General features: G+C 47.9%; 1 protein-coding gene across 1 annotated transcript; it reads right to left on the minus strand.

Moving 5' to 3' along the window:
* Positions 1–22199: 22199 nt before the first annotated feature.
* NFKBIA (NFKB inhibitor alpha) lies at positions 22200–25243 on the minus strand. Its single transcript, XM_027899071.1, has 6 exons — positions 24906–25243; positions 24458–24566; positions 23729–23939; positions 23148–23236; positions 22770–23030; positions 22200–22279 (listed from the first exon to the last, which is right to left on the minus strand). Exons 1-6 carry the CDS (start codon positions 25127–25129, stop codon positions 22232–22234), a joined length of 942 nt encoding a protein of 313 aa, XP_027754872.1. The 5' UTR covers positions 25130–25243; the 3' UTR covers positions 22200–22231.
* Between the last annotated feature and the right edge of the window lie 257 nt (positions 25244–25500).

The following is a 25500-nucleotide window of genomic DNA, read 5'->3' on the forward strand; positions in this document are numbered from 1 at the left end:
GAAGAAATTTATTTGCATTGAATGTTAGCCTAGTTTCAGTTAACAGTATTTGGAAATGCCTGGCTGACAGAAAACGTTTCTCATCTAAGGATGTGGTGAACCTTGAAAATAGGCTACCAGGTTAGCTTAGTTACTCACTGCCCCTGAAGGTACCAGGAAGCAGGCTGAGGGTTGTCGAGGCTGTTAGCAGAAAGGATGGGAGAGAACGGAGGATTTTCAGTGATGACCAGGAAGGCTGCCTGACTTGCCTCAAGGTAGTGGCAAGTTGCCTGAACCCTCAGTCTCTGGTGGATTTTCCTGCCTGTAGCTCCCAGTTGCTGTGCCTTGTGGGTGTCTGCACATATGAAATGTTTGTTGAATACTTGTTAAAAGATTAGGTGATGATGTTCCCCATTCTTTTTTCCGGGAGAAGTTTCCATTACTAACCTCTCTTACCTAGTAACAAACCAAGTAAATAAGGTATAAAATAGTGTAAAGGTAGCTTTGTAAGTGCAAAAATAGTTATATCCCATGGGTGACAACAATACTCACCCAGGAAGTTATTTTTAAACTTTTTTTCCTACTTTGAGTACTTGCACTGACACCTACATCTTTCTCACTCCAACGCAGAAAACAGACCTGGCCTCTTGTGTAGGTAGTTCATCCGGGGACATCTGCCTAAAGTGCAGCAATAGTCCATAAATTCAGAGTTAAGAGAAGGGCTGCAAAATAAGTCAGGAGGGGGAAGAAAAAACAAACCCAGATGGAGTGAATGTCCCGATATCCAGGTAAGGATTTCAATGCTCTAAAAAAGGGCACAAAGTTGTCCAGAAATGGAAGAGAACAAAGCAAATAAGTGATAAGTAGCATTACAAGTGGTCTATATTACAGGAATGAAGTAGGAAAGGTCAATTTCAAGAGGGAAATTTAGTTACTAATAGAGAAAAAGAGAATAAAATGGATTTTTCTACTCACTGATGCTAGGCATATTGACAAATGAAAGCATGTGCAGTCAGCAGGACGATTGAGAAACTGCTTCTGTTGATGAAGTACATATTTGCAAAATGATGTTACAGTCCTTATTTCAAATACAGATAATAACAAGTGTGTGATGCTTTCCCACTTTGCCTTCAGTTGCTGCTTGGTCCCACACTGCCCTTGTGCCAGCACTGGCATCCATGTGATTGCAAGCTGACACTGTTCAGGGAACCCATCTAGGCCAATGCTCATCCCTTCTTCACTGCAGGATTAACTTTCGTCTGGCTCAGCTCACTGGCTCACTGCACAGTTGCATGAGCTCCAGCGCTTGTAGAAGGGAGAGGGATAAGATCTTGTGGGAACAGGGAGGGTAGGACCTGGTTAGCACAGGCTCCTGTTTTATCATCCTGTCAGAGTGCAAAAAGCACACCCCTCGATTCGGTTGTACCACATACTGTGGGTTGCCACGGTTATATGGTGTTGGTATTTTAAACATTTTGAGATGGGTCGTTTCCTTGGAGAATAAACAATTGCTTTTTGCCAACATCGCTATCTCAAGCACTCTCCAGCAGTAAAGTAGAATCCTCGAGGTGGTACTTCAGCGGACTCTGCAGGTACCTCCTCATTCACAGCCATACAAAAGAGCGTGAAACTGTTGTTTCATGTGCTGCTTTGAGTTTCCGCAAAATGCAAAACGGGTGTTTGAAAGGGCTGGATTTAAGAACTGTGGTTGCTGCCTGGAATCGCTCCAACTGGTGAAAAGCTCCTGCTCCCTCCCTCTGGTCTTGACAAATATTGTGGAGCTGCTGAGACAGGTTAGTTGTGCTGGTTAGTATGTTGTTGTCTGCTCTCCCACGAAGTTCTGCCACTGATTTAGCTTCAGGTCTTTTGAAAGAAAAATAAAATACAGCAAAACTCTTTAAGTATATCTATGCTGAAAGATAGGCATTTTACACAACTTGAATGTTTGCAATAAGTGTGAACAAAACCTGGGCACTTGGTTTTGCACATCCATTGATTTTTAGAGCTGGGGAAGAAAACAGCGCTGCCCTCAGTAAGCAAGGTCATGTGAGGATAGCTGAGCTAGGAAGGAAGCCAACCCAAGCACTGCTGTACTCTTGGGAGCCTTGTGCCATAGGCTGTGGAAGAGTATTCAGAACAGCATTAAATATAGTTGCAGCAGAACCTGCCTGGCTGGTTTCTTCTGGATCTGTGCTTTAAAATTTTCATTAAATCCGTGTGTGGTGCAGTCTCGCCAGTGATAGCAGCGTGGACACATCTCCGCCATCCCCTGCCTGCTCACTCTGCGGCAGACTGGGCCACAGCACTTGGTGGTTTGCTAACTTCCCTGTAGCTACAGCGTCCCATCTTGGGTGGCTTCCAAGGACCTCTCTGCCACTGTTAACAGCAAGAAATATTGCCACCCTACTTTTTTTCCACTTTTAATTATAAATTATGACTATTTTTTAGCATGTTTATAGAGTGGTCTCTGCTGACTGACCAACTTCTATGAACTGCTTTCATTTTCAGGTGTCTTTAGAAGCCTCTCATGGACAGTACAGACATACTTTTGGATCTGAGAGAAGGGATCAGTGTTTTTTGGGTTTGGTGTTTTTTGGTGGTTTGTTTGTTTGTTTGTTGAGACAAAAATGATGATAAGTTCTGGTGGAAGTAAGTTATAAAATATCAGGATAAAAATAGTTTGAAATTTGTTAAATCAGTGCTTGTCCTAATCCTGTCGCCTCCAACTGCCACATGCTTAGCAGTTAATTACTCAAGGTACTTTTCCCCACCCAGCTGCTCCGAGGCCCACCCTGAAAGAAGCAGGGAAAACCTGGGCTTGTTTTTGTTGGTACCACACCCTCAGCACTGCGCTCCACCCTGGAGGTAATTCCCACGCTTAGTAATTGTGCCTAAGCATGCCGGCAAACACTGAACAAGCTCAGGATTGAGCTTGATTGCAGATCCTATAAATAAAGTAGAAATCTTCGTGAATGTGCATGGCCTTTTGGGAGTCCTTCCCCCCTGAAGATTTTCTGTGCTAATGTTTGTGACTCTCCTACAGTCCAGCCAAGCTGTATCTGCTCAGCACAGAGAGCTATCATTGCCTTTGCAGCTGACTGGGACTGTGTGGGTTTCCTTTTTTTTTCTGATGACAAACAGTGAATAATGGGGTTTCTTGTGATAACAAGAGTGGTCTGGTCTATGCTTTTCTCTCTTGTGGTCAGATGGGCAGTGACATCTTTCCATGTGCAATTCAATCCTAGTTGTGTTTCAAATACTACAACAGATAATGGCTTTGCAGCAAAATTTCCTGCTAAGCTGGCTGCTGTATCTAAGATGAATACTTAAACTTGAGATTTGGTCCCTTCAGCAAGTTTTGTATAAAAGGTCTGCAGACAGTGTGAGCAGGGGGTGCTGCAGGCTGTGTGGGGATGGTGCAGCTTATCTGAGCCCAGGCAGGTACACCAGAGCCACCTGACAGCCCTCTCCGTGCCATGGGGCGTGTCACACTCCCACTGCCCTGCAGAAATGTGGGGTGATCCCAGCAGCATGGGGGATAGGAGATGCTGGGAAGGACTGGTGGGTGCAATGCTTGCTGCTGGAGAGCCACTGCAGGCTGACAGGGCTTAAGTGTGGATGGAGCTCATGGGTCAGTTCCACCTTCCCTGGAGTCTTGTGTCAGTCCTAGACCTGCCAGCAGTGTTTTGTAGTGTCAGAAGGTCTACAAGTAAATGAGGCAGGAGATCCTTCATGTGCTTTGTGTGCATCATGCAGTTTACAGGGTCCTACCTGGCTTTCGAGGGCCTGGCTGGTGATGGCCGTGGGCTGCCTGCATGGGGAAACTGCCACAGGCTCAGCTGGGATCTGAGTTACTTGCTCAGCAAGGAGAAGTAAAGGTACCAAAACCCCCTCCTGGTTTTCCTGTTCTGGGACTTCTCCTCCATTCAAAAGTACTGTGTTTAAAGACAGTGTCACTGTCTGGGAAACCCCTGTCTTGCACAGTTTCCTTCCGCTTTTCTTCTTCCTGAAATGCAGTGCCTTTGTCATTACACAACAACACAGTGTCCTCTGAGCAAGGAAAAGAGAGTTCTCAGTGCTGCTTCATTCATAAGTCTCTGCAAACTCACGGGGAGACCCTTCTGGTATGAGGAGAAGGGATGGATCCTCTGTTTATCCTCAACCATTTTATTAGGAGAATAGACAGTGCCTCTGGGCACAAGCAGCTTTTAAAAACCATACATTTTCTAACTTTTCTTCGGCCAAAATGTTCTTGAATTTAAGCAGATAAGGCACAAGGGAAAACAGACTCAGCATGTAAACGAGGGTGAAGAGGTGCTGTACAACCAGCACTAACAGAGTTTTTAGCTTTGGTAGAAATATATTTTTCACAAAGAGGAAAATCCCTTCAAATCCCTCAAGCCTGATTAGTTGGCTACAGGGTCTGGAGAATTAGGGGCTATGAGCTCGAATGACTGCAAGCAGGACAAGGACAAGGACCAAGGCATTACCATGGACTATGTGAAATAGTTCATCCTGGCAAAGTTCACTTGCTTCTCTTCTGGAGGTCAGAGATTATTTACTTGCTGCTGAAGGGAAGCTGCTTTAGTCACAATGCTGATCATTTTCCCCTAGAAATCCCCTTGAGGAGAAGCTGAGTAAGCTCAACCAGTGGATACTGAGGCCACAGCGATGCTTTCCTCCTAAAGCAGCTGTTGTCACACACAACCAAGCAGAAGAAAAAAAAGGACAAAAAAGGCAAACAACCAAACAGAAAAAAATGGAAAAAAAAGAAGGGAGGGGAAGTGTGTCCAGGGAAATGTTTTATCACCAAGGTCTCTTGCTGTGTTCAGCTGCAAGGGAAAATTGCCTGAAAAAATGGGAGGAGTGTGTCTTGTTTTCATGTAAGGACTGCAGCACATCCATTGTGCAGTCCCTGTGGGATTGGTTTTTATCCTTTTTTCCTAACTAACCGCTCTGACTTTTAGATATGTGTGTTTTCCACCCAAGTCCTACAGGCTTGCTGGAAACATCCTCAGGTGTTTCCTCCTCCAGGCAAATGATCAGCAGGAATGGGGGAGACCCCAAGTGACACTTAGACTAGGAGAGAGCATCTCAGCTCAGCTTGCAGGCCAAACCTTCTGCTTCTGCAGTGCTTCAGAGCAGCAGAGTGCTACGGGGGGTTAAATGGGACTGGGATGGGGAACATGACTGATAATCACTGACCTTCCAATCAGCGCACGGCCCTCCGAGGCTGTACTCTCAGTGGAAATCAGGTCCTGACTGATTTCCGCTTGAATCACTATGGAAGTGGATGAGAAGAGCCCTAGCGAAGTTCGCATTAAGCAGAAAATGGCATAAGGCACCTTGTGTGCTTTATTGCGCTGTGAGTAATTTTCCCTTCAGCTGCCTGGAGACACCCTGGTGTGGTGGGCCATGGGAGCACCCTCCTCATGGCCCGTGGCTTGGTCCTGGCTTGGACTTGAGAGTGGCAGAGGACACTGCCTGCCTGCATTAGGGAAGTAAGAAATGGTTTAGTAAGACCCATCAGGAAGACCCATCAGGTATGTGCTGTGTTTACTTTGGTCTGGGTAATTCCCCAGAAAACCACAGTCCAGGCTGGATGGGTGGCTTGGCGCCGGCACTGGCACAGCTCCACTGCTGCAGCCTTCCATGGGAGCTGCAATAGCAGCCTCTCCCCCAGCTTCTGCAGCAGCCAGGCACATGTGAAACAAAAAAAAAAAAAGAAAAAAGAAAAAGAGTACGAGGACAGAAAGATTATCCCAAGCTCAACAGAAAGCCTTCTTCCCAGGCTCCACTGGGGACTCTCCCTGGGGAAAAGTTTTTCTTCCAAATTCAAGAACAGGAGTTTTTCTTTGCAAGTTACCACAGGAAACACTCTGCTTTCTGGGGGAAAAACCCAACTTTTAAAAAAAATTATCTGCATGGCACACCCATTTGCACTGAAATCCAGTACATTCAGCTAGAAATTGTATCAGCTTGATCTCGGGGTAATTTTGCTCTGATGATAGCAAATGTCTTCATTTGAACCTCTCTGCCCTGACCTGCTTTGGTTGCTTGACAATGGCTTTCCCCCACTGCTCAATTTCTGCAAGTTTCTGTGTTTCTGCCCCCAGTTCTGATCCTCACTGAGAAGCTGTCCTGGGTTCTCACAGCTATTGTGGGACATGTCATGTAGATAACTTCAAAACCAAAGATTGTCTGACTGCTGCATGGCAACTGCACGCTGGCACGTGCTTTTTGCTCCTCCAGAGTTGGATCCTCTCCCACTTCAGGATTTGGATCTTTCCTTTCACAGCCCTTCTGCAGTGGCCATGCTCGGTGCAGCATGTTACTGGTTACAGTGACTTCAAGGCAAATTCACCTCTACCCTCTAAGGAAATGGTATAAAGATGTCAGCTCAGCTGTGACATAAAGCATCCATGAAGCAGAGAAATATCAGCTCAAACACATGCCTTACTGGCTTAGATAATTAGAGTGGAAATGGTGAAACCCTCCTTGATGAGCAGCAACAGGTCATGAGAGCTGAGTCATCAGAACACCTATCTGTCAGCAGCTGATGTGGGAAACGTCAGAGGACCCTCACATTTGATGGCACATGCCGATCACATTGCAAAGATTTAACTGAGCATGTTACTGAGGAAATGGAGGGTAGCTGTCACACCATGGTTAACACAAGAAGGGAAGCCTGCATATAGTACAGGATGGATACTTTTACGTTCAGCACTGGTTTTGTTCGTACAGCCTGAGTGTAGGCAGGAACCCCACCAAAACAAGCTTGCAAAAGGAACATTTCATTTGTGGAAGGAACTTGGAATTTCCCAAGGTGAGAGCAGCAGGTTCAAGTGATTGCATTTACATCGAGCATCTGGCATCCTTTTCAGTGCCCCACCTCCAACTCTCCAGCCTCCTCAAAGGCTGAAGAGAGGTGCGGCTCCTCTGGCTCACAGCCAGCCCAGGAGCTCGGTGCCTGTCTACCTGGTGCCAGGCCTGTTTTCAAGGTGAGCCCTTGTATGTGAGCAGAGGCAACACCTGTTCACTGGGACAGCCCTGCTACTCATCGGCTCTCCTCCCTGATGCTGGGTGGCCCCAGGGCCTGCAGGGGGCTGAAGATTGATGCTCCCAGTTGCCATGGTGAAGCACTGAGAGCCAGCAGAGTCTTCTCTCAGTTTTCTCAATTTTCTCTGTTTCAACAGAGCAAACTTTTGGTCATTCAACTTGCCATTTTGCCCAGCAATTTCTCATGGCACCCCAATCTCCCAGCATGTCCAACTTCTATTTACCTGGTGTCCTCCTGACGTCGACTGCTCCCCTAAGGGGGGCTTTCTCACATGTCCAGTCTTCTCTGTGCTCCCAAGTACTCCTACTGGTCTCTCTGGCTCATTCCCACAATAAGTCTTCAGGGCCCTCTCTGACTTTTTATATGGAAAGTGCACAAACTTTACCTCTCCATTCCTCTGGGCTTAGCACAAGCCTTTTTGCCTGCTGCTAGAAAGGGATGCTGCTGCTGCCTGTCCTGGTAATTTGGTATATTTCCAGGAGGGGTTTCCTGCATGGATTAGACCAAAAGGACACAAGGACTTTTATTCCTCTGGAATTAAACTTCTGGAAGAGGATTTCAGTCTCCCTCCTCTTACTTACTCTTCCAGTGGCAGTTGCATCCCCTCAGATGGCTGGTGGAGTAATTAGAGAGCAGTTTCCTGTGTTTGCTTTGGTCAGATTTATATAGTTTAAACTAGTCTAGGACACCCTGGCTGGTTCTGTTAGACTTGAACTAGAGGAAAGCTCATGCAACCCTCTCTGCCAGCTGCACTGCTAGCAGCCAGACACACCAGGATCATCCGCCCACAAATCTGGGGCTGAAGCAAGTCATGTCCTAGTGTTGCACTTCTCCACTAGGGGCCAAAACCAGCAAACCAGCTCTGTGCTAATTAGCTGGAAGCACTGAGCACAGGTTCTGCCTGAAGATCTGCCTCTCCTAACATCCAGACTCCTGACTCAGCTGGACCTGGCTGTTTCCTCAGGTCTGGTGTGAACAGTACTGCCCTTTCACAGCCTTCCTCTTTTCCTCCCAAAATATGCCAAAGGTAACAGTGTCCCAGGTGAACACAACTTCCAGCTAAGGCATCCACCTGAGAAATGGATTTCTTGCCCTTCAGCCCAAGGGCACCTAGGCACAGCTCCATGGAAGATGATGCCTGACACCTAGGTAAAATTTAGAGTAAGAAGAAGGGACACACTGTCTCCTTTTCTTCCCTAATTCCAGAGATTCAGGGTGGTGGTGTAGGGTCAGGAACAGAGTGTGCAAGAGTGTGGGATTAGGTTGCTCAGCTGGGAGGGAGGGAAGATCTAACAGTCCTTCCTCCCAGGAAGGGAAGTGGGGGGGGGGGGGGGTTGAGTGGGCCCATTGAAGGGTCCTTGGATGAGGCATACACCCATGCAGACCTCTGCTCGAGTGCTTCCAAACCAAACAGAGAGAAGCCACTAGTGAACTGTACACATTGCAGGAGGTATGGAACTTCTGAGCACAGCCTTTCCAGATGCCAGCTTTGGATACAGGCTTTTACAACCTACCAGCATTCTGATTTAGCATTTTAAAATCTCTTTTGGGATCCATGCTCAAAAGCTGATTTCCACTATGCTACTGGAGAGAAAGTATTTTTCCTGAAGCTGGGATGAAAAAGCTGCTATATTCCTGTGGCACTTCAAAATGCATTTCTGTAGGCCCTGCAGCATAAGCCCTAGTTGGGATTAGATTATACTGCTCTTAGTTCTTCTGCTGCTGGGTAGTTAAGACAGTCCCCAACATGGACAGAAGCATCTCCTTGCACAGGCCTGAACTACTAGTTGCCAAAGAGCCCAAGTGATGGTGAGGTTATTTATATCCCAGCCTTTCCAGCATTGTTCATGGCTGGACAACACACCAGACTGAAAAGACCTCTGGGCTGGTAATTGTGGTGGCCTTATTAAGGGTGAAACTCATCCTGTTGCTTAACGAGTTGTTTTTTTCATATAACCCAGTATCCCTGGCACAGCTTGCAATAGCCTGGCTGGCAAATCAATTGCAGCACTACAAGCAATGTAAGCAGCTCTCTCAGTGCCTCCACGTGTGCCCAAGGTTGATTATCTTTGTCATTAGTTATGGGTTTGCTCAACTCTGAGGACAAGGCCTCTGCTTTGCAGTATAAGTATGATCAAACATGAACTCAGATGGCCCAAGGAAAAACATTTCTGATTCTCACGTTGTGCAAGTGCTCAGAGAGCACGTGCAGCTACTGCAGCACCTGCCAGGTAAACGTGCTGGGGCTGACAGAGGTACGTGACCTTGGAACCTGTCACCATGTCCTGGATGCTGAAGATATTATTGCAAAATCTCCTGCCAGGGGCTTCCCTGCTTGTGTAACTTCTGGCAGTCCCTTCCTGCAGAGCCGTCTCTGGTGGCCAACAGAGGCTGCCAGCTCCTGTGGCAAGGCTTCTAGGAACAGACCTATTTATCCCCTCCAAGCTGTTAAACCTAATAAAATGAAACACAAGAGTTCAGTGAGCTGAGAAACCTACTTTGCACAGGAACGCGTGTGATCAGACTTTCAGCAGTCACAAGCCAGGACTGGCCATGGTTGGCAACCTCTAGGATGGTAGTGGGCTGGGACAAATAAGGAGAGAATTGGTATTAAAACAGCAAAAGCTGTGTCTTCTTGTAGGTAACCGCAGTCTAGGTGGATGCCTGTCTCCAAGCACTGGCATTACTATGTGGCTGGAGTGTCCCTACAAGTGTCCTTCTAAGAGCAGTAACTAAGTTGATGGTTTCGGGAGGTGACTTTATTCAGGTGATAGAAAGGTCTGGAGACAGGGGGATTCCCACCTTTTCATGTCATTTGAGTTTGGAAAGCTGCAAACTTGTGGCAACAAAAAAGAAAGCTATACCAAAATTACTGACAAGCTATTCCACGTGCAGACCTTGCTGCTGAATTAGTGGCAAGTTTCTGTCCAAATCAGGGCTCAGTCTAGCCAAGCACAGTGGCAGCCTACTGGCACATCTGTTGTGGGCAAAGGAAAGGGGCCAACAGGGCAGTGCACGGGTCCATCCTTAGCAAACAATCTGTAGGGGAGGTCCTCTGACCTTTTCCCTGGGGGAGATCCCTGAGCACAGACCAGTTACCCTGGGCTGACATTGAGCAACCCCAGCAAAACAGCAGCTGTGACCAGTCACCTGAATGTTTGGAAATCCTGGACTCTTGATAGCACAAGTGTGGCTGGAGTGCCCTGGCTCTGTGGGACAGACTGTCCCCTCAGGTGCCAGAGATGCCAAGAGTGTAACCAGCCAGGCTTACCACATGCATGCAGCTTCTCTCAGCACAGGAACCTTTACTTCAGGCCAGGAAACACCAAACAGAAATAGGGCAACCCCTGCCTGCCCAAGCAGCTTTCTGGGATTTGTCCCTAGCAACGCACTGCACTTTTTTGCAGCAAACCATGACCCAGCTTGCTTGCAACGAGTCACATGCTTTTCCTGGCCACAGAGCCCAAGCCTAGTACTTGGACCCAGCCATTTCAGACAGCCTGCAGAGGCAGGCACAGCAGCGTGCCTGGCTGCCAGCTGCGGGGGCAAGGGCTGCAGCTCCCAGATGCTTTGGCTGGGAGCCATGTCTGACTTGGTGGGCAGCCTGCCCCAGATCTTAACATTTAGTTAGGCAGGAGCAGGGTGAAGCTTTGGGGGGAGTGTTAAGAGTTCAGCTCCAGTTCTCTATCTAAGTGTTACCTAAGCCTTGCTCAAAGCATATCTAGATTAAAAATGCTGGATTCTTCTAGCAAGGTTTTTATTCCTTTCCTGAGGGGCTGCACCCATGGGGAGTTGTGGGTATGCATTTTCCAGTGGAAGAGAGAGGGGTAAAGTATTCGAGCTGTTTCCCCCTGCCCTCTGTCCTATGCAGCAAGGGTTTCTGCTACCCGTATTATAGTGCCTCGGAGCAAGCCTTACTCAGTTATCCCTGGGAGAGGGACAGTTTGCAGAGCCCCATGTTGTCATGGGGTGCACTCCTTTCTGCATTCCTCAGATCAAGGGGGCAAAAGCAGAGGCCATGGAGAACATTTTTCATGGAACAGCTCTGCCATGACCTCTGATCCTGAGTCACTTCCTTCCTGCCATGCTGGCCAGCCTGAGGCTGGATGTGCACCTCTGGTCTTGACATTCTCCTTTGCTTGTGTGGGCATCCCCTTTCCCCATGTTCTGGGTACCAGATGTACTCAGTGGACTCCTGCAAGCTGGCAGGCACACAAAAGTGAGGTGATGCAATGCCTATCACTGCCATCCTTACACCTTTCCAAGGAGCTGGTCTTTTATCTTTCAACATCACATCCCACTGCCCTTATGCATCTGTACAATTCTCTGTAAGGAGCAACTGGATTGTCTGGAAAATACCCTGCAATTCACTCTGCCAGCTGGCCCTGGGAAACAGCTCTGTGTGGCTCTGCACTTGCTAAGATGCAGTAAACAAATCTCCAAGGAGTAACTTGAAAGAGAGATGGGCTTTTTCAATAGATACAGCTAAGTGTAGGGAAGGAGCACCCAGCAGGGACCTGAGGTGGAAAGAAAACCTGTCACTGCTTTATGTGTTTTACTCTCAGAGCAGCAGGCGTCTTCTGAACTTCCCTTAGAAGTAAGAAATCAAAGATGATTCACATCCCATTCCCCAGCTCAGCCTTAAAGCAGTGTTAGTGTGACTAAGGTTCTCGCTGCATCATTTCTTTCTCCATCTGATGCTGAGAAGGTCGTAGCAGGGCAGACTGTGATTAAGTGGAATTTCTCGATGTTGAAAGACATTTGATCTTGTTCCTGGTGATTAATAAAATTACTTGGGGCGCCATAGGAAAATTTGATCCTATACATTTTTTTCTGATGAACATGAACCTTCTGAAAGTCCCGTGTGTGAAACCTTAGAGAACAGCATTTGCATGGGGTGCCTCCGGCAGCAGAGCTGAGCAAAGGTGAAACCTGTTGCACTGCAGGGCCCCTGCCCAGCAAGAAATCCTCCTGAATTTCCACATACCTCTGGTTACTGGAGTCCACAGCCTTTTACCTTACCTTAACTCATACCACTGCTAATTTAGTAGAGCCTACAGCACCTGAGGGAGGCCCTATGAGCAGATGGCAGCCCAAATCTTGCCTGTCCCAGCAAACATCAAAGGGGGTATGTTTGTAGCTGCTTTAATACTGTAGTTGTTGGTTTTACCATTTCATATTCCTTGTGGGTCTGCAGAGGAGAGAACTAGCAGCCCATATGCTCCAGGCAGCTCTGCAAACACCTATTTAAAGGCAGTCCCTGCCCTGGGAAGTTTACAGCCCTAAGCTGGGGCAGAGAAGCTGCAGGCCAGAAGCTCGGTGCAGGCAATGACTCCACGTCCTACAGCAACATTTTGTGTCTGCTGGTTTATGGTGCCCTAAGGTGCACGTGTAGCCTGCCTAGGTGAGGAGCAGAAGATCTGCATGGGGTGGCAGTGGCTTTGCCTCAGTCACACATATGATGAACAGCAAAGATGGAGCGAGACCTGGCCTTTGCCAGTCTGTGCCACTTGTTACTAGAAGGTACTTTTAAGGAGAAGTGATGTTTTACTTTCTTGTTGTCCTCAGTTCTGTTAAGGAGCAGGCTGAGCCTTCCTATGGTGCAGCATAAACTGCTGGCTATCTGTACCTGAGTTTTCCTATTGATAACTTTCAGCATTTGTACTGTGAGTACTTTGAGAGGCTAACACCACATTTGGTCAGACTCACTGCTGTTATTGCAATTCCTAATTTAAATTGCTGGCTGTTTCCTAGCAAAAATGTTTCTTTCCCTCTCCCTCATTCCTTTAGTACTGATCAGCCTGCTCTGTCCTGGCTTCTAGCAGGGAGTTTTCTCTCAGAACATCTGCAGTCCCAGTTGACAGATGCTGGAAGAACACAGCTCTCATGGAGGCCCCTTCTGGGGACTCTCAAAACTGTGCCAGCAACGTATCTGACATTGCACATGAGATCTCTGAGGTGTTGTGTATGGACGGAAGACCCAGAAGATTGCCAGTCAGCAAAAGGGAGATGCTCTAGGTTTATGCAGGAGCAAGTTCATTGGGTGTATGATCATAACTCTACAGGAAATAATTTAGCTGGCAGCTGTAAGAGGGAGAGAGACACCAGTGTAGCTGCTGCACTACGTATGAGAAGACTCATTGTATCTGCAGCTTGATGCAGCTCATGACACATGCATACACTTCAAACAATTTCCTCTTTCTTCTACATTTCTTGTAAAGCAGCCATGGATGTTGAGCTCTCACTTTTAAGGGCAGATTTTCAATACATATTTCAATCCTGTCTGAGTAGGAGTCAAAAAACCCCAATTAGTATTGATGGGATAAAGGCCCTTACTTCACTGCCAGGAGAGCAGTCAGTCATTGCAGCAAGATCCACATCAATCCTAAGTCACAACCATGCAGCTCAGGGACCATAGGGCTAATCAGGTTCCCTGCTGAAGCCTTGATGCCTTGCAGATATTTGCTTGTATCATCACTGCCTCTCTTTCTCACCACTGCTTCATAAAAAAAGGTTAAATGCAATCCCATGCAAAGCAGCTCCATCACTCTGCACCAGCTTGAACTTCCCTTTCTGAAGAGCTCCTGGAGGCTGGTTTATGTGAGGGCGAGAGACAGCCAAGGAGCCCTGATGGAAGGCTGCTAGCTCTAAGGAGAAATGAAGTATGTACAAGTATGAGGAGTTTAATAGCTATTATATAGATGGTAATTGGATACAAATTAGAGGGTTGGCTTTTCAGAGATGGCATGGTAAGCCCCAGGATGAAGGTATGCCGAGTTCACATGACTCAGGAGAAGAGTGGAAGAGAAAAATCTGCTATGTCACAATCACAGACATTTAGGAGAAAACATTTTTTGGATGAGTGAGAAAACAAACACCTGAAGTTTCCAATGAGTAAGAAAAAAGACTAAATAAATTTTTATTTTCTGAATCTAAAGAAGTGATCTCTTTCAATTGGGAAGTCCTCAATATGATTTTAATCATATGAATTTCTTAAAAAATGCATTGTTTCTAACTAAAATAAAGGAGAGCAAAATATTTCCTTTGCAAAATGGAAAAAAAAAAAGAAACAAAAAGGCTGCTCTGAATTATTCTACTTGTTCTTAAATTTGAAGCAGAAAATTTGGAGATATTGGCACTCTTTCCCAGGATACTACAATGCAATTGGGCTCACATGTTTTACACATACACATCTTTGGGAGAAATGTCTGCAGCCCTACTTGTGGCATGGAGCTGCCATGTGCTCTAAAGAGGTGCTCTATTTTTGTGCAGTGCATGGATGCAGCTCCCTCCTTTTGTCTGCTGCCCCTCAGTACAGATGTTTTTAGAGAGAGTCTTTCCAGAGCACCATGCTAGGAAGGCTTGATTGATCATCAACAAGTGCCTGGAACTGCTCATGGAAGAAAGTCAACTGCTGAGTAACCTGCAATTTCCCTTTTCTCCTTTGCCTGGACTTCTTTGGAAACAGAAACAAAGTTATCAGTTCCTTACTTTATGATCCCCTCAGATAAAAGGGGCTCATGGAGGGAAGTGGGTGGTTGGATCACCTTGGCAGTCAGCAGTGTGGAGAAGAGAAACTGGCTTTGTGTGCCATCACCGAGGAAGAGAAAGCACATGTCCTGAAGTCCTTGTCTTCCCTGGACCTGCTTTCCTCCCTTCCTCTGGTGCAGAGACCAAGTGTTATGGTTCAGTTATTAAAATTATTAGAAATGCCTCTGCTTGAATTAAGGTGCAAATGAGACCATGTGCCAAAGTCAATAGTATGGATTTTATTTAACAGTAAATGTGTTTTATTTGACAGTAAATGTGAGGCAGACAGAGAGAGAGAGAGAGAGAGAGAGAGAGAAATAGGGAAAAGGAGGGGCAGGAGGGGGAAAAGAAAGAGTGACAGAGAGAGATTAAATAGAAAATATATCGCCACACTGTGGAATTCAGAGGTGTCCCATGAGTCCTATTCTTCTAGTCTTTTTGGTGGTAAGGGTCCTGCAAAACATAGAGTCCAGTGGATTAATTTATGTTCAGGAGATGCCCGGCACCTCCCTTGGGCATTGAAGCTTTGCAGTCTCTCATGACAGGCTCTGGATTTGTTGCACCAGTTGGATCATGTGCAGTCCTCTGCTGGTGGAAGGCCTAAGGAATGAACCTGAAGGGTGTTTTGAGGGTCTGTGATGGTTTATGACTCCTCAGCTGCCTCTCATGGGAATGTCCTGTGTGGACATGGTCTTCCTGAAGAGGGGGTTTACTCCTCTTTGGTGTGGAGAGATTTCACCATCACACACCCAACCCCCGCCTCCTCTACCACCTGGTAAGCCGAGCTAGAGCTGATTCTTAACACAGAGATATTCTTCTTCCCTGAGCCTTGTTTACTTTTCCTCCGACCTGAGATAACTGGACAAAAGTCTTATCTCAAGTTCCTGTAACAGCCCAAATTCCAGTCAGAAAGTGTATTTTTTGAGGGGGGGATGCTCTGATGGTCCCAGACAGGCAGTTGCTTCTTTGCAGTTTGACAAAAAGTCTTTCTATGATTTTGACAGTGTTTAAGACATTAACAGCATTTCAGTCTATCACAACAGAGGAGAGGATGCTGTGGGGAAAGCTTAAGCATTTCTATGTGAGAAGTGCTGTGGCTGGGCTGTGAAAGGGATGAGATGACCTCAGCAGTGGACCTAGGGGACCTGCTGGACCCTTGTCTGCTGCTGCTGTCCCACCTAGCTTTTGCATCCTGGTGGCACTGCCGCCTTCTTGCCATTTCAGTTGCTGAACGTGCCCCTGTTCTGTTTGAACCTGGCCTACTGCAGCTCAAGCCTGCCAGCCTCCCACACTGCTATAGAGCTAACCCTGTTTCCACGTCTTTATTTCAGTTTACACGGATTTGAGTGCTGTCCCACAAGAGTGATTGTCAGGGCAGGAGGCATGGTGGTTTGAGAGGTTTCCCTTGCCATAGTGGGGTAGTCCAGCAGCGCGGCACCAGGCATTTCAGCTTGCTACCGTCAGGGGTCAAGCTGCAAGGATGGGAGCATGGAGAGGTCTGGGGTGAATGGACAGACAGAAGATGTTGGATGTTTCACTAATTTTTTTTTTTTTTACTCCAACAGCCTACTTTATAGGCTGTTAGAGAAGAGATGGGGGTCAAGTGTGATTGAGGGTCAGTAGGTGGTTTGAATCCCTCTCCTTGGGAATGTTTTCCCCAAGTTATGCTTGGCAGAGCCCAGGGTAAGGAGCCTCCACGCAGCTTGTGGGAGGGCTTGTTTGTTTGTTTGCCGGGGCAAATTCTCAGAGAAGCTGCTGATAGATCTAAGTTTTTGGATGAAATCCAGAAACGCCAGCCTTGACGCATGCTGGAATGGAAACCCGTCCACTCAGAAAAAATGGAAAAAAGAGAGTGGTTTCATTCTGTGTGCTGCATGGGCTGGGCAGGCATCCTAACCGACTCAGTCCTCCTCAGCTCAGCACTTTCAGAGCTTTGACTGACACATGGTGTGTCCTTTTCCCACACAACACAGCACGGGTCCTCCCACACTGCGGGAGCAAACCCCACGGACCGGCTCTCTTTTAACACTGGTCCATGCTTCTCCGGGGGAGCTGCCTCTCACTTGACCTCCGGGCACTCCCCAGTAAGAACAAAGAGTGTCGCTGAAACGGAGCAGCAGCATTCACAGAGACCTTCTGAAGGGCCTTGGGAAATTCCCTCCTTCAAGCTACTGAAACCCAGGGGCGATAATTAACCATGCTAAGTGTTGCACTCTAATTGTAGCTGAGTGCCCTTCTAGGGGTGCATGTTTGCTAAAAATATTTGTGTTTTAAGGCTCTTTCTTGAAGCATGTGTTTGCTCACATTTTGCTTTCAGCTGGAGAGATGAAAATTTTACCTTGAAAGATGCACAAGAAAAGTAATCTGAATTAGCTAAAACTGCAAGTGGAAAAAGGATTTAAATTAAAAGGGTGCACGCCTGTTCCTCAGAGCAAGGAAGCCCTTAGGGCTGGTAGTGGACAGGCAGGAGGCTGCATTCCTGTACCTGGAGAGGCAATGGAGCTTGGTGCCATGGCTCATGGCAGCTGTAAGAGGGTGAAACTGCAGAAAGGAGTGAGCAGGGAAAACCCCAGCTCTCTTCAGACAGGACTGGAAAGTCCTGTTTGGAAAATTGAACAAGGAGACAGTCTTGGGAAAATCTGAGGGCTGGAGAAAGGTGAGGGCAGGCAGTCAAACCTCCAGGGTATCAGAGTGAGTTTCTGTTTCAGCCTCTCTGGACTTCTTGCATTATGGCCTGGTAAATGTGTAAGCATTTAAAGGGAGCCTTTGGGTCTTGTTAATGCTTCAGAGAGCCATCTGAAGGGACAGGGAGGTGAACAATGCCAGAGCTTTGACAGGCAATTGCTGGAGAAGGGGAGAGGCTGTGCAGCAGCTCTCCTGCCGGCATGTGCTGTTCTGACTGGTGTGAGGGGACAGGGCCTTCCTGCTCCCTTATCCCTTGGGATACTGTGCAGTTCTCATTCTCCAGCAAAGCACTGGTGCTGGGAGCACAGCAATTCTGGATAAAGCCCTTCCTCCTGTCACGTGAAGTGAGGGCAGCCTTTCGTCCAGGGAGAGATTCCTCTCTGCCACCTCTGCATCTGTTTTGCAATTCTTTCTTCTAGGAACAACCAGGTGCTTAATTATTTTCACAGCTGAATTTCTACAGAAAAATTATCTCTGCTGGGCCTCTGCCTGGCCCAGAGTCCACTACCATTGAAAATTTCCCATTAAAACAAGTCACAAATGCCATTTGTCCTCCTCCTTGGAGATCATGGTGTCTTCCCTTGGGTTTTCTTGCTGGTTTCACCTTTTCCTTTCCTCACTCAACCATCTTGCTCATCCAGATCTGAACTGAAGCTGTGGGGCAAAGCCAGCAGCAGTGGAGCTGCTACTCTGGTGGCCTGGTGGCCTCACTGCCTTCTTCTGTGTCAAGTCCTGCTGGGGTAGGCAGGTACCTGTGTCCACCAGAGCTGGATGCAGGACATGTGGTTGGTAAACACTGTCTGTTGGCCCCTGCCTAGATCTATAGTTTCTCTTGCAGTGTAAAATGTTAAGTACTCAAATGGAGAGCCCCTTCATAATGTCAAAAGGCTGAAGGAGGAAGAGAAAGACAGTAAAAGTTAAGGCTTCTAAGTTTGGACTGTGGCCCCTTGGGATGTCCAAGCCCATCAGCAATAAGGCAGGCAGGCAGCTCCTTGGGCTGCCCATCCCACCTCTCTTTGTTGAGGGAGCAGAGACATCTACATCCATGTGTCAAACAGGTCACACAGCCCAAGCTGTGCAAGGAGCACCATAACCTGAGAAGCAGCAGAACAAGCAGGCGGGGAGGATGGTGAAACGTTTCTGCTCATGACTGTAGAGGTCATGCTGGCACTGTAGCCAGTGGGAGAACGCAGCTTCCCTGTGCATGTCACTAGGTATAGGGTTGCCTTATGAGTTTGCTTTTTACACTTTACAAAGCTGCAGTGAATGGAAGAGATGGGCTCCAAATTACTGGGGGAAAAATCAGGCCTTGAGCTCTGCTGTTCAACGTCACCTCCCTGGAGATCTGTATTTTATCTGTCACCACAGTAAGGTTCTTGAGAAGTCCAGGGCTGATGCTGAGAAGGGTGAAAGGCAGGAGAGCAGGGACTGAAGGTGTCCCCTTGCTTATGATTATGCTGAGAAAAGTCTGCAGTGAGCTGTAATGCAAGCAGAAAGAGGAGGGTGTGGGAGGAAATGGGGAGTTCTGTTCTTTGTGTGCAATATAAGGAAGTATGGGAATATCCCTGCGGGATTTTCAGAGATTTACAAGAATGGGCAGCAGGGAAAGGCTGGGAAAAAAATGTAACCTCATGCTGTGTAATGTAATGACAGGTGAATGAGCTGGTGTTGCAGATGAAGGCGGGGGGGGGGGAACCTGTGGAAAGGGAGGAAAGGAGAAAAGAACAGGCAGAGGCAGATATGAGTGCCAAGGGCAGTAAGAGCAGAGGACACAGGCATGTCAGTTATGAAACTAAATTTGAACTTCACAGGACCTTGATCTGCAGTAGTAAGGCTGCTCTTGAAGCTTGCAGAGCCACATAAGGCAGGTGGTAAAAGTGCTTGTGAGAGAATTTTGAACATTGGACCAGTATGGGGAGGCACTGGCAGTAGAAGCAAGGACAAGCTAATGTGCTCTGCAAATAGCAGCCATGCTGTCTGAATAAGGAAAAAGTGATGGTGGAAGAATAAATGCATATGGAGTTCTTGCTCCGTGTCCAAGGAATGGGACCATGCAACATATCTGCCAGAGTGCCGAGACGACATCCTGAAGGCAGGTTATCACCAGAAACACTCTCAGAAGGTCTTTCTAAAGGTGCAGGTGTGGAAAGGGCAGAAACAGTGGACATGCAGCCATTAAGGGCACATGTTTGAAACCAGGGGTGCAGGAAGGTGTCCTGCAGTGGACAATCTTGCTATATAATCCAGTGAACAGGCAAAACTCTGCACTGAGTAATCCCGCATTAGCAAAGCACAAATACACAACGTGCCCCAACCTATTTTGCTAACAAACACATATTCTCACATTAGCCTCCAACCTACTTGCTTTACCTGTGGTTCCTCTGCATACGTTACGCGGTTACTTCTGCATGACTGGTGGAGGCAAACAGTAGCAAAACCAGCATGTGGTATTTTGGCAATGATTTGTTTAGCTGCAGAACTTCCTCGTACAGTAAAACATTTACTTAATTTATTAAGTCATTGCAGAATTCTTGCAAGATTATAGAAGTGCCTTCCTAGATACTATTTATGTAAATATTGCAATGGGCAGCAGAGAACGTGCCACTGCCTCCGAAACTACTAGACCAGCCTGGTACTACTGATAACTGCATTTTTCTTCATCCCTCTGGCTTTCAAATGAGAAGTATTTGCATTCAGATGGTATCTATTTAAGTATTTGCATAGCAGGTCCAGCTGTGTACCCAAGCACTTTCAGAGCACTGATGGCTATAGCTGGTAAATGCCTCTGCAGTACCCTGACAGCATTTCCAGCCTGCCTTGCAAGGGGAAACTGAGTGGAGCATTGCTGTTTCTATTTCCAGCCGTGGAATCACTTGCAATTCTTTGCTAGTGAAAAACCTGTAGCTGCAAGTGAACAAACCCCCTCAATCGCTACTCCCAGCTCAGATTTAGTGGTTGGTCAGAGTGCAGGGTGAGTCCTCGACAAGAAGGTGGTTTTGGCAGATTCTCATCCAGCCCCACACCTGGAAAACTTTGCAGGTTTGCAGTGCAGATGTGGCCCTGTCTGCCAGAAGGAAGTTGCAGTGCATACACCTGGGTTATACTTATGCAATTAGAGGGGAAGGGAAATAAAAGTGACTCAGGATGACAATTTTATATAAAACTTTCCACAATGACCTTTGGCTCCCATGCAAATTAGGAAGCACGCTGTGGTGTTCTTCCTCCTACCACTGAGCCCTCCTTAGAGCAGGTCATGTGTCAGGAACCCTTGGGAAGAGCAGGGCAGAAAAAGGAATGGGTATTCCTCTGGAACATGGGGCCATAGTGTTCTCCAGTAGCCTGAGCTAGGCCAGATGCCAGCCGCACAGAAGTCCCCTGGCCAACATTCTTGGCAGAACTCCGTCCTGCGTCACTGTTCCCTGTTCCCATCCAGGGGGTACAGCACAGAAGAAACAGGGCATGGTCACCCTTCACACAGCTCATCCTTTACCTGGACACACAACGGGCTATAATTTATCCGAAAGTAGCCCTGTGCTGTGATGTGCTGCCAGCAGATAATGAGGTGTAGGCAAGGACCTGAGTGAAATGACTCTTGTCTCCCTGAGCGCCGGAGAGAAACCTGAAGAATAACTGAAGGGGATTAAAGCCACATCCTTTACTGCTATGAATTGGACAAGAATAGCTGTAGCTCCTGCAGTGGGGAAGTGGGGAGGCCCCCTACCTGAATGTCAGGGGTAGAAGCACCCTGGGTGTGTTCACTCTTCCCACGGAAATCCCCTTCGGAAATTCCAAAGGCGTCAGAGTTCCAGCTGGAGCTGGGCCAGGAGATAAACAAGAGGTGAGCAGACACAGGGCTGGTGCTGCAAACCTCCATCCTCCTGGCAAGAGCTGCCAAGTACTGGAGTTGGAACAAAAGGTGCTATGAGAGCAGAAGCGGTCAGGTAGCTGCCACAAACAGCATAAAAACCCCCACTCTAGCGGGCGGGGAGCCTGGTGCTGGGTGACAGAGGGGGAATCCCAGCCCCACAGCCCGCCTGCTGCCATGGGTGCAGGAAACAACACCTACGTCTGCCTCCAAAATTAGCTGCAGCAGAAGGGTTGAGAGCTGCAAGCTGCTCAGATGTCTTATCACTGCTGAGGTGAACCACCTAAAACCCCTGAGACTGTGACTCCATTGGTTTACTTGGTGTTAAATGTTTCTTGAAAAGCAAACCAGGCAGATTCCCATGATCTCAGGACAAGGAGGCGGGCAATTAACCATTTCACAGACTAAGTACAGTAATCTGACTTTTTTTAATAAATACATATCTTACATGTACCAAAATAATTATAAACAAAAAATGTACAGTTATTTACACAATATACAACTGCTAAAAAGTGTAGCAATTATGACACACATGGTGTGAAACACACTGTTTCCAATGCCCACAGTTCACATTATTGCTACTTTCTCCTACAAGCCAGGAGGTCACCAGTCCCTTGGTCCAACTCCTCCACCTGGAATGCCCCACTAAGAGCAGTGACCTCGACCTGAGGTCAGTCAGTAAGGCCAGGGATTGCCACCAGCACAACACAAATTAACACACAGGCTCTGAGAAGAAGGGGTGTTGGTATGAGTCCACCTTGCCATGAAAGTACACGTGTTCCTCGCAGTACTTAATGCCACAAGAAGGCTCTCTGTAATGAGCAGGTTGGATGTGTAGTCTGTTGCCTCTGTAGGGCTGAGAAAATGGGCTATATGGCTCTTTATCAGGTGGTGTGAATAATCACAGATCTCTACTGCTGTTACACATCCCACTGCTGTACTTAAACACAGGGCAGGTCCTGGAACTGTCTTGTTAAAATTATGAGCTCCTTCTCCTTGCTGGGCAGTGTAGCATTTCCTTCCTGGTTTTTCTCTCCACATTGCGACTTTCTTTTTAAATGAAGAAAGTCAGTCCTTTTCCTGTACATATGTATAGAGTCACTTCACATGCTTTAAAATGCCAGCTGTCGTCCTCCAATAAGGCAGTCATCATATATAAGCTGCAAGAAAAAAACCAAAAGCTGTTAATGCAAAAATCTTACTGAAAGTATCACATCCACTCTGGGACAACAGCCAAATTCTGCATGCCCAGACTTCAGCAGTGTTTAAAATTTTTTACACCAAAATGGTTACTTTTGCCATTTAACAGCACTCAAAATGATAGAAAAACAAAGGCTGGAGAGGAGAAAACCACCCATTAACTTGAATTTTATCTCATGAGGTTCTGTGTCAGCCACAGAACGGTGTGCAGAGAACCATGTTGCATGAAGTTAACCTCCATTCCCTCGTGTTATTTTTTACATTTTATTCTTACTCTATTTATATGCTTGCCCCAACTGCCATTTTGCTGACTGCTGACAGCATGACCTTATTTATACATGCCTGTTATACAGCAAGAGGTTACTGGGGCATGCTGTCAGAGCAGCAGCAACAAAAAAAAACAAGATAGGATTTTCCCTTTCCCTTGAAAAGATGGAAACAGCTACTTACTTCATCCTCTGTGAATTCAGGCTCCGATTCACTGCTCTCCTCATCCTCACTTTCTGGCAACATCTGCAGGTCAGCTGTGGTCAGCTGCTTCAGCTTTTCCTGTATGCTTGAGTTGTCTCTTCCCCATGTGAGCTGATACGGGGAATAGCCCTGATAGGTCACTTTGTTCACATCTGCCCCATGTTTCAGAAGAAGTGACACCAGGTCTGAATTCTGCAGATCAACAGCCAAATGTAGCGCTGTTCTGCCATTGCACGGCTCCTGTGTGAAAACAACATAAGGTTTGGCATGTTAGGAGAGGCAGAGCTGTTGCCAGATCTGTTGATTCTGAAGTCTACACAGCCCCAGTCAGTTAAAGTCACGGTACACATTACATACCTGTGCATTTACATCTGCTCCCAAGGACAGCAGATACTCGACAATAGCCAGGTATCCTTGAATGGATGCCAAATGAAGACATGTATGTCCTGCAAAACGCAAACAAAGGGAAAATTTGAGTAAGTCTAACTCAGTGCCTCATAATTTCTTAGAAGTCAAAATGATAGGCCAGGATGATACCTAAATTTGCAATTCATCCATGGCAAAAGGGTGATTTTCAGAAGAGTTTTCCAGCTTCCAGTGAGTATGAATAACAAGGTTGGATTTTGAAAAGATTTCTTAGAGGTTTTATTCCAGTGCTTGACTGCAACTTATTGCAACCAAAAAAAGAAGGAGCATGGCAAAAGTGCTTACTAAAAATGCAAAATTCAAAGCCATGAGAGACAATAATCAACACTGAGGAGGCCTACAAGACAGTGGCATTTTAAAGAAGTCACACATTGCTGTGTGCTTAGGGCTCCTCAACTCTCAAATGGGCATAATTCTACTCTACCTCTCCAGAGATCTTTGAGATCTGCAGGACACCAACTCTACCCTTAGTGCAGCACAGCGAGATAAACTGTTTAGCAGTTTGCCTGTACCTTTGTAGTTGGTTGCCTGCAGGACAGCGAGGAGGTGGTGTGGCTGGCAGTACTGTGTGAGGACACTGACGCTCCTAAGGGAGCCCTGCTGGCAGGCAATGTGCAGGGGGGTGTTTCCTCGGAAGTCCCTGACTTCCAGGTCGCATCCGGCCTTCAGAAGATGCTCAGCAATTTCAGGTTGATCAGTTATCACTGCCAGGTGAAGAGGAGTCTGCACGAAAGAGAGAAAAAACAGCCTGTAAGTTACACTGCAAACTTGGCAGTAACATCTGGACAAGCAGACCTCTCGACCACTTGGAGATTTTTGCCACCAGCTAATAGCACGCCCCATAAACTCAGTTCTTTATGCTTCCCAAGATATTGTATAGTTGCCCTTTCCTGTGGAAGTAATGAACTTAGGGATACCGAACAGTCAATCTGTATGAAGGGTATCATTAACATCTCAATAAAGAGGGATGCAACTCATTGCATCATATTTGAAAAATGTGGGCGTTAAATGCCACTCTCTCAGGGGAGAGGAAGCATTGTACTAACACTGGCTGGAGCCAGCTGGGGACTTTCCCGAATGCAGGCTTTGATTAAAGTAGGCTTTGATTCAATTGATTCCATCAATTAAAGCAAAACAACAAAAAAAAAAAATTAAAAGGACTTTTTTGGGGGAATTCCCAGAGGCCTTGTGTGGGGGTAGCTAGGGCTGATCCGGATTTGGAGCTGTGGAGGTGAAAGTACCTGGCTGAGGTTGTTCTGGAAGTTCAGGAAAGCCCGGTCGCCGGCTGCCTGCTGGATCACGTCCAGGCTCAGGGCTTTTTCCTCGTGAATAATGGCCAAATGGAGAAAACTGCAGGGGAAAAAAAGAATAATTAAGCGACATACGTTAACACCCCCCCCCCCAATGCCACGGCAACCCCCCCAAACTCCCGCGGCGGGCCCGGGGCAGGGTCACGCGCGGGTGTCGCAAGCCGGGGCTTTCGGCGCGGCCGGGGCTTTCCGCGGCCCGGGAGCCGCCTCTCCCTGGCGCCACTCCAGGGACTTTCCGCCCTCCCTCCCTTCCCTCCCTCCCGCCGCGGCGCGGCCCAGCCCGGCGTCTCCCGCCGGCAGCACGTCCTGCCCCGTCCCGGTCGAGCCGCGTCCCCCACCGTGTGCGAGCCACCCCCGCCCCGTCTCAACCCCCACTTACGTGTCCCCGTCCTCCGTCAGCTGCTGTGCCCAGGCGGGCGGCTCGCGGGGCTGCAGCCGTATGTCCTCCAGCTCCTTCACTAACTGCCGGTACTCCTCCTCCTTCATGGAGTCCAAGCCACTGTCGTGGCGATCGTCGAGCGGGAACCCGCCCTGGCGGTCCTTCTTGGGGTGCTCGTAGCCCTCCATGGCGGGCGGCTCGGCGGCGCGGCGGGCGCTGATCATGGCGACGGAGCTGAGGGCGCTGCGAGTGAGCGGCGGCAGCGGCGGCGCCTCGCATATACACAGCGGCCAGGGGATTTCTGCGGGGGAGGAGCCAGGCAGGACGGGAATTTCCAGTCAGTCGAAGCCCAACCGACGGGTCTGATCCTGCTCGGCGCCGCCGGCACTGGCAGGGAGGGCGGGGCACCTGGGGCCGCCCAGAAGGGGCGTCGGAGGGGAGGCGAGGAAAGATGCCGGCGCGAGAGGGAACTTGGCGTTTTTCCCGGGGGGAAGTACTCGCCTCTCCGGCGTCCCCGTCGGTAGTTCCCTGCCGCGCCCCGGGGGGGTTTCCCTGCCCTGCCCTGCCCGGTGCTGGGGCTCCCGGTGCCCTCTCC

Source organism: Empidonax traillii, unplaced genomic scaffold (genome assembly GCF_003031625.1).
Source record: "Empidonax traillii isolate 1590-97213 ecotype Southwest subspecies unplaced genomic scaffold, ASM303162v1 scaffold636:size371350, whole genome shotgun sequence".
In the NCBI taxonomy this organism is placed as follows: domain Eukaryota; kingdom Metazoa; phylum Chordata; class Aves; order Passeriformes; family Tyrannidae; genus Empidonax; species Empidonax traillii.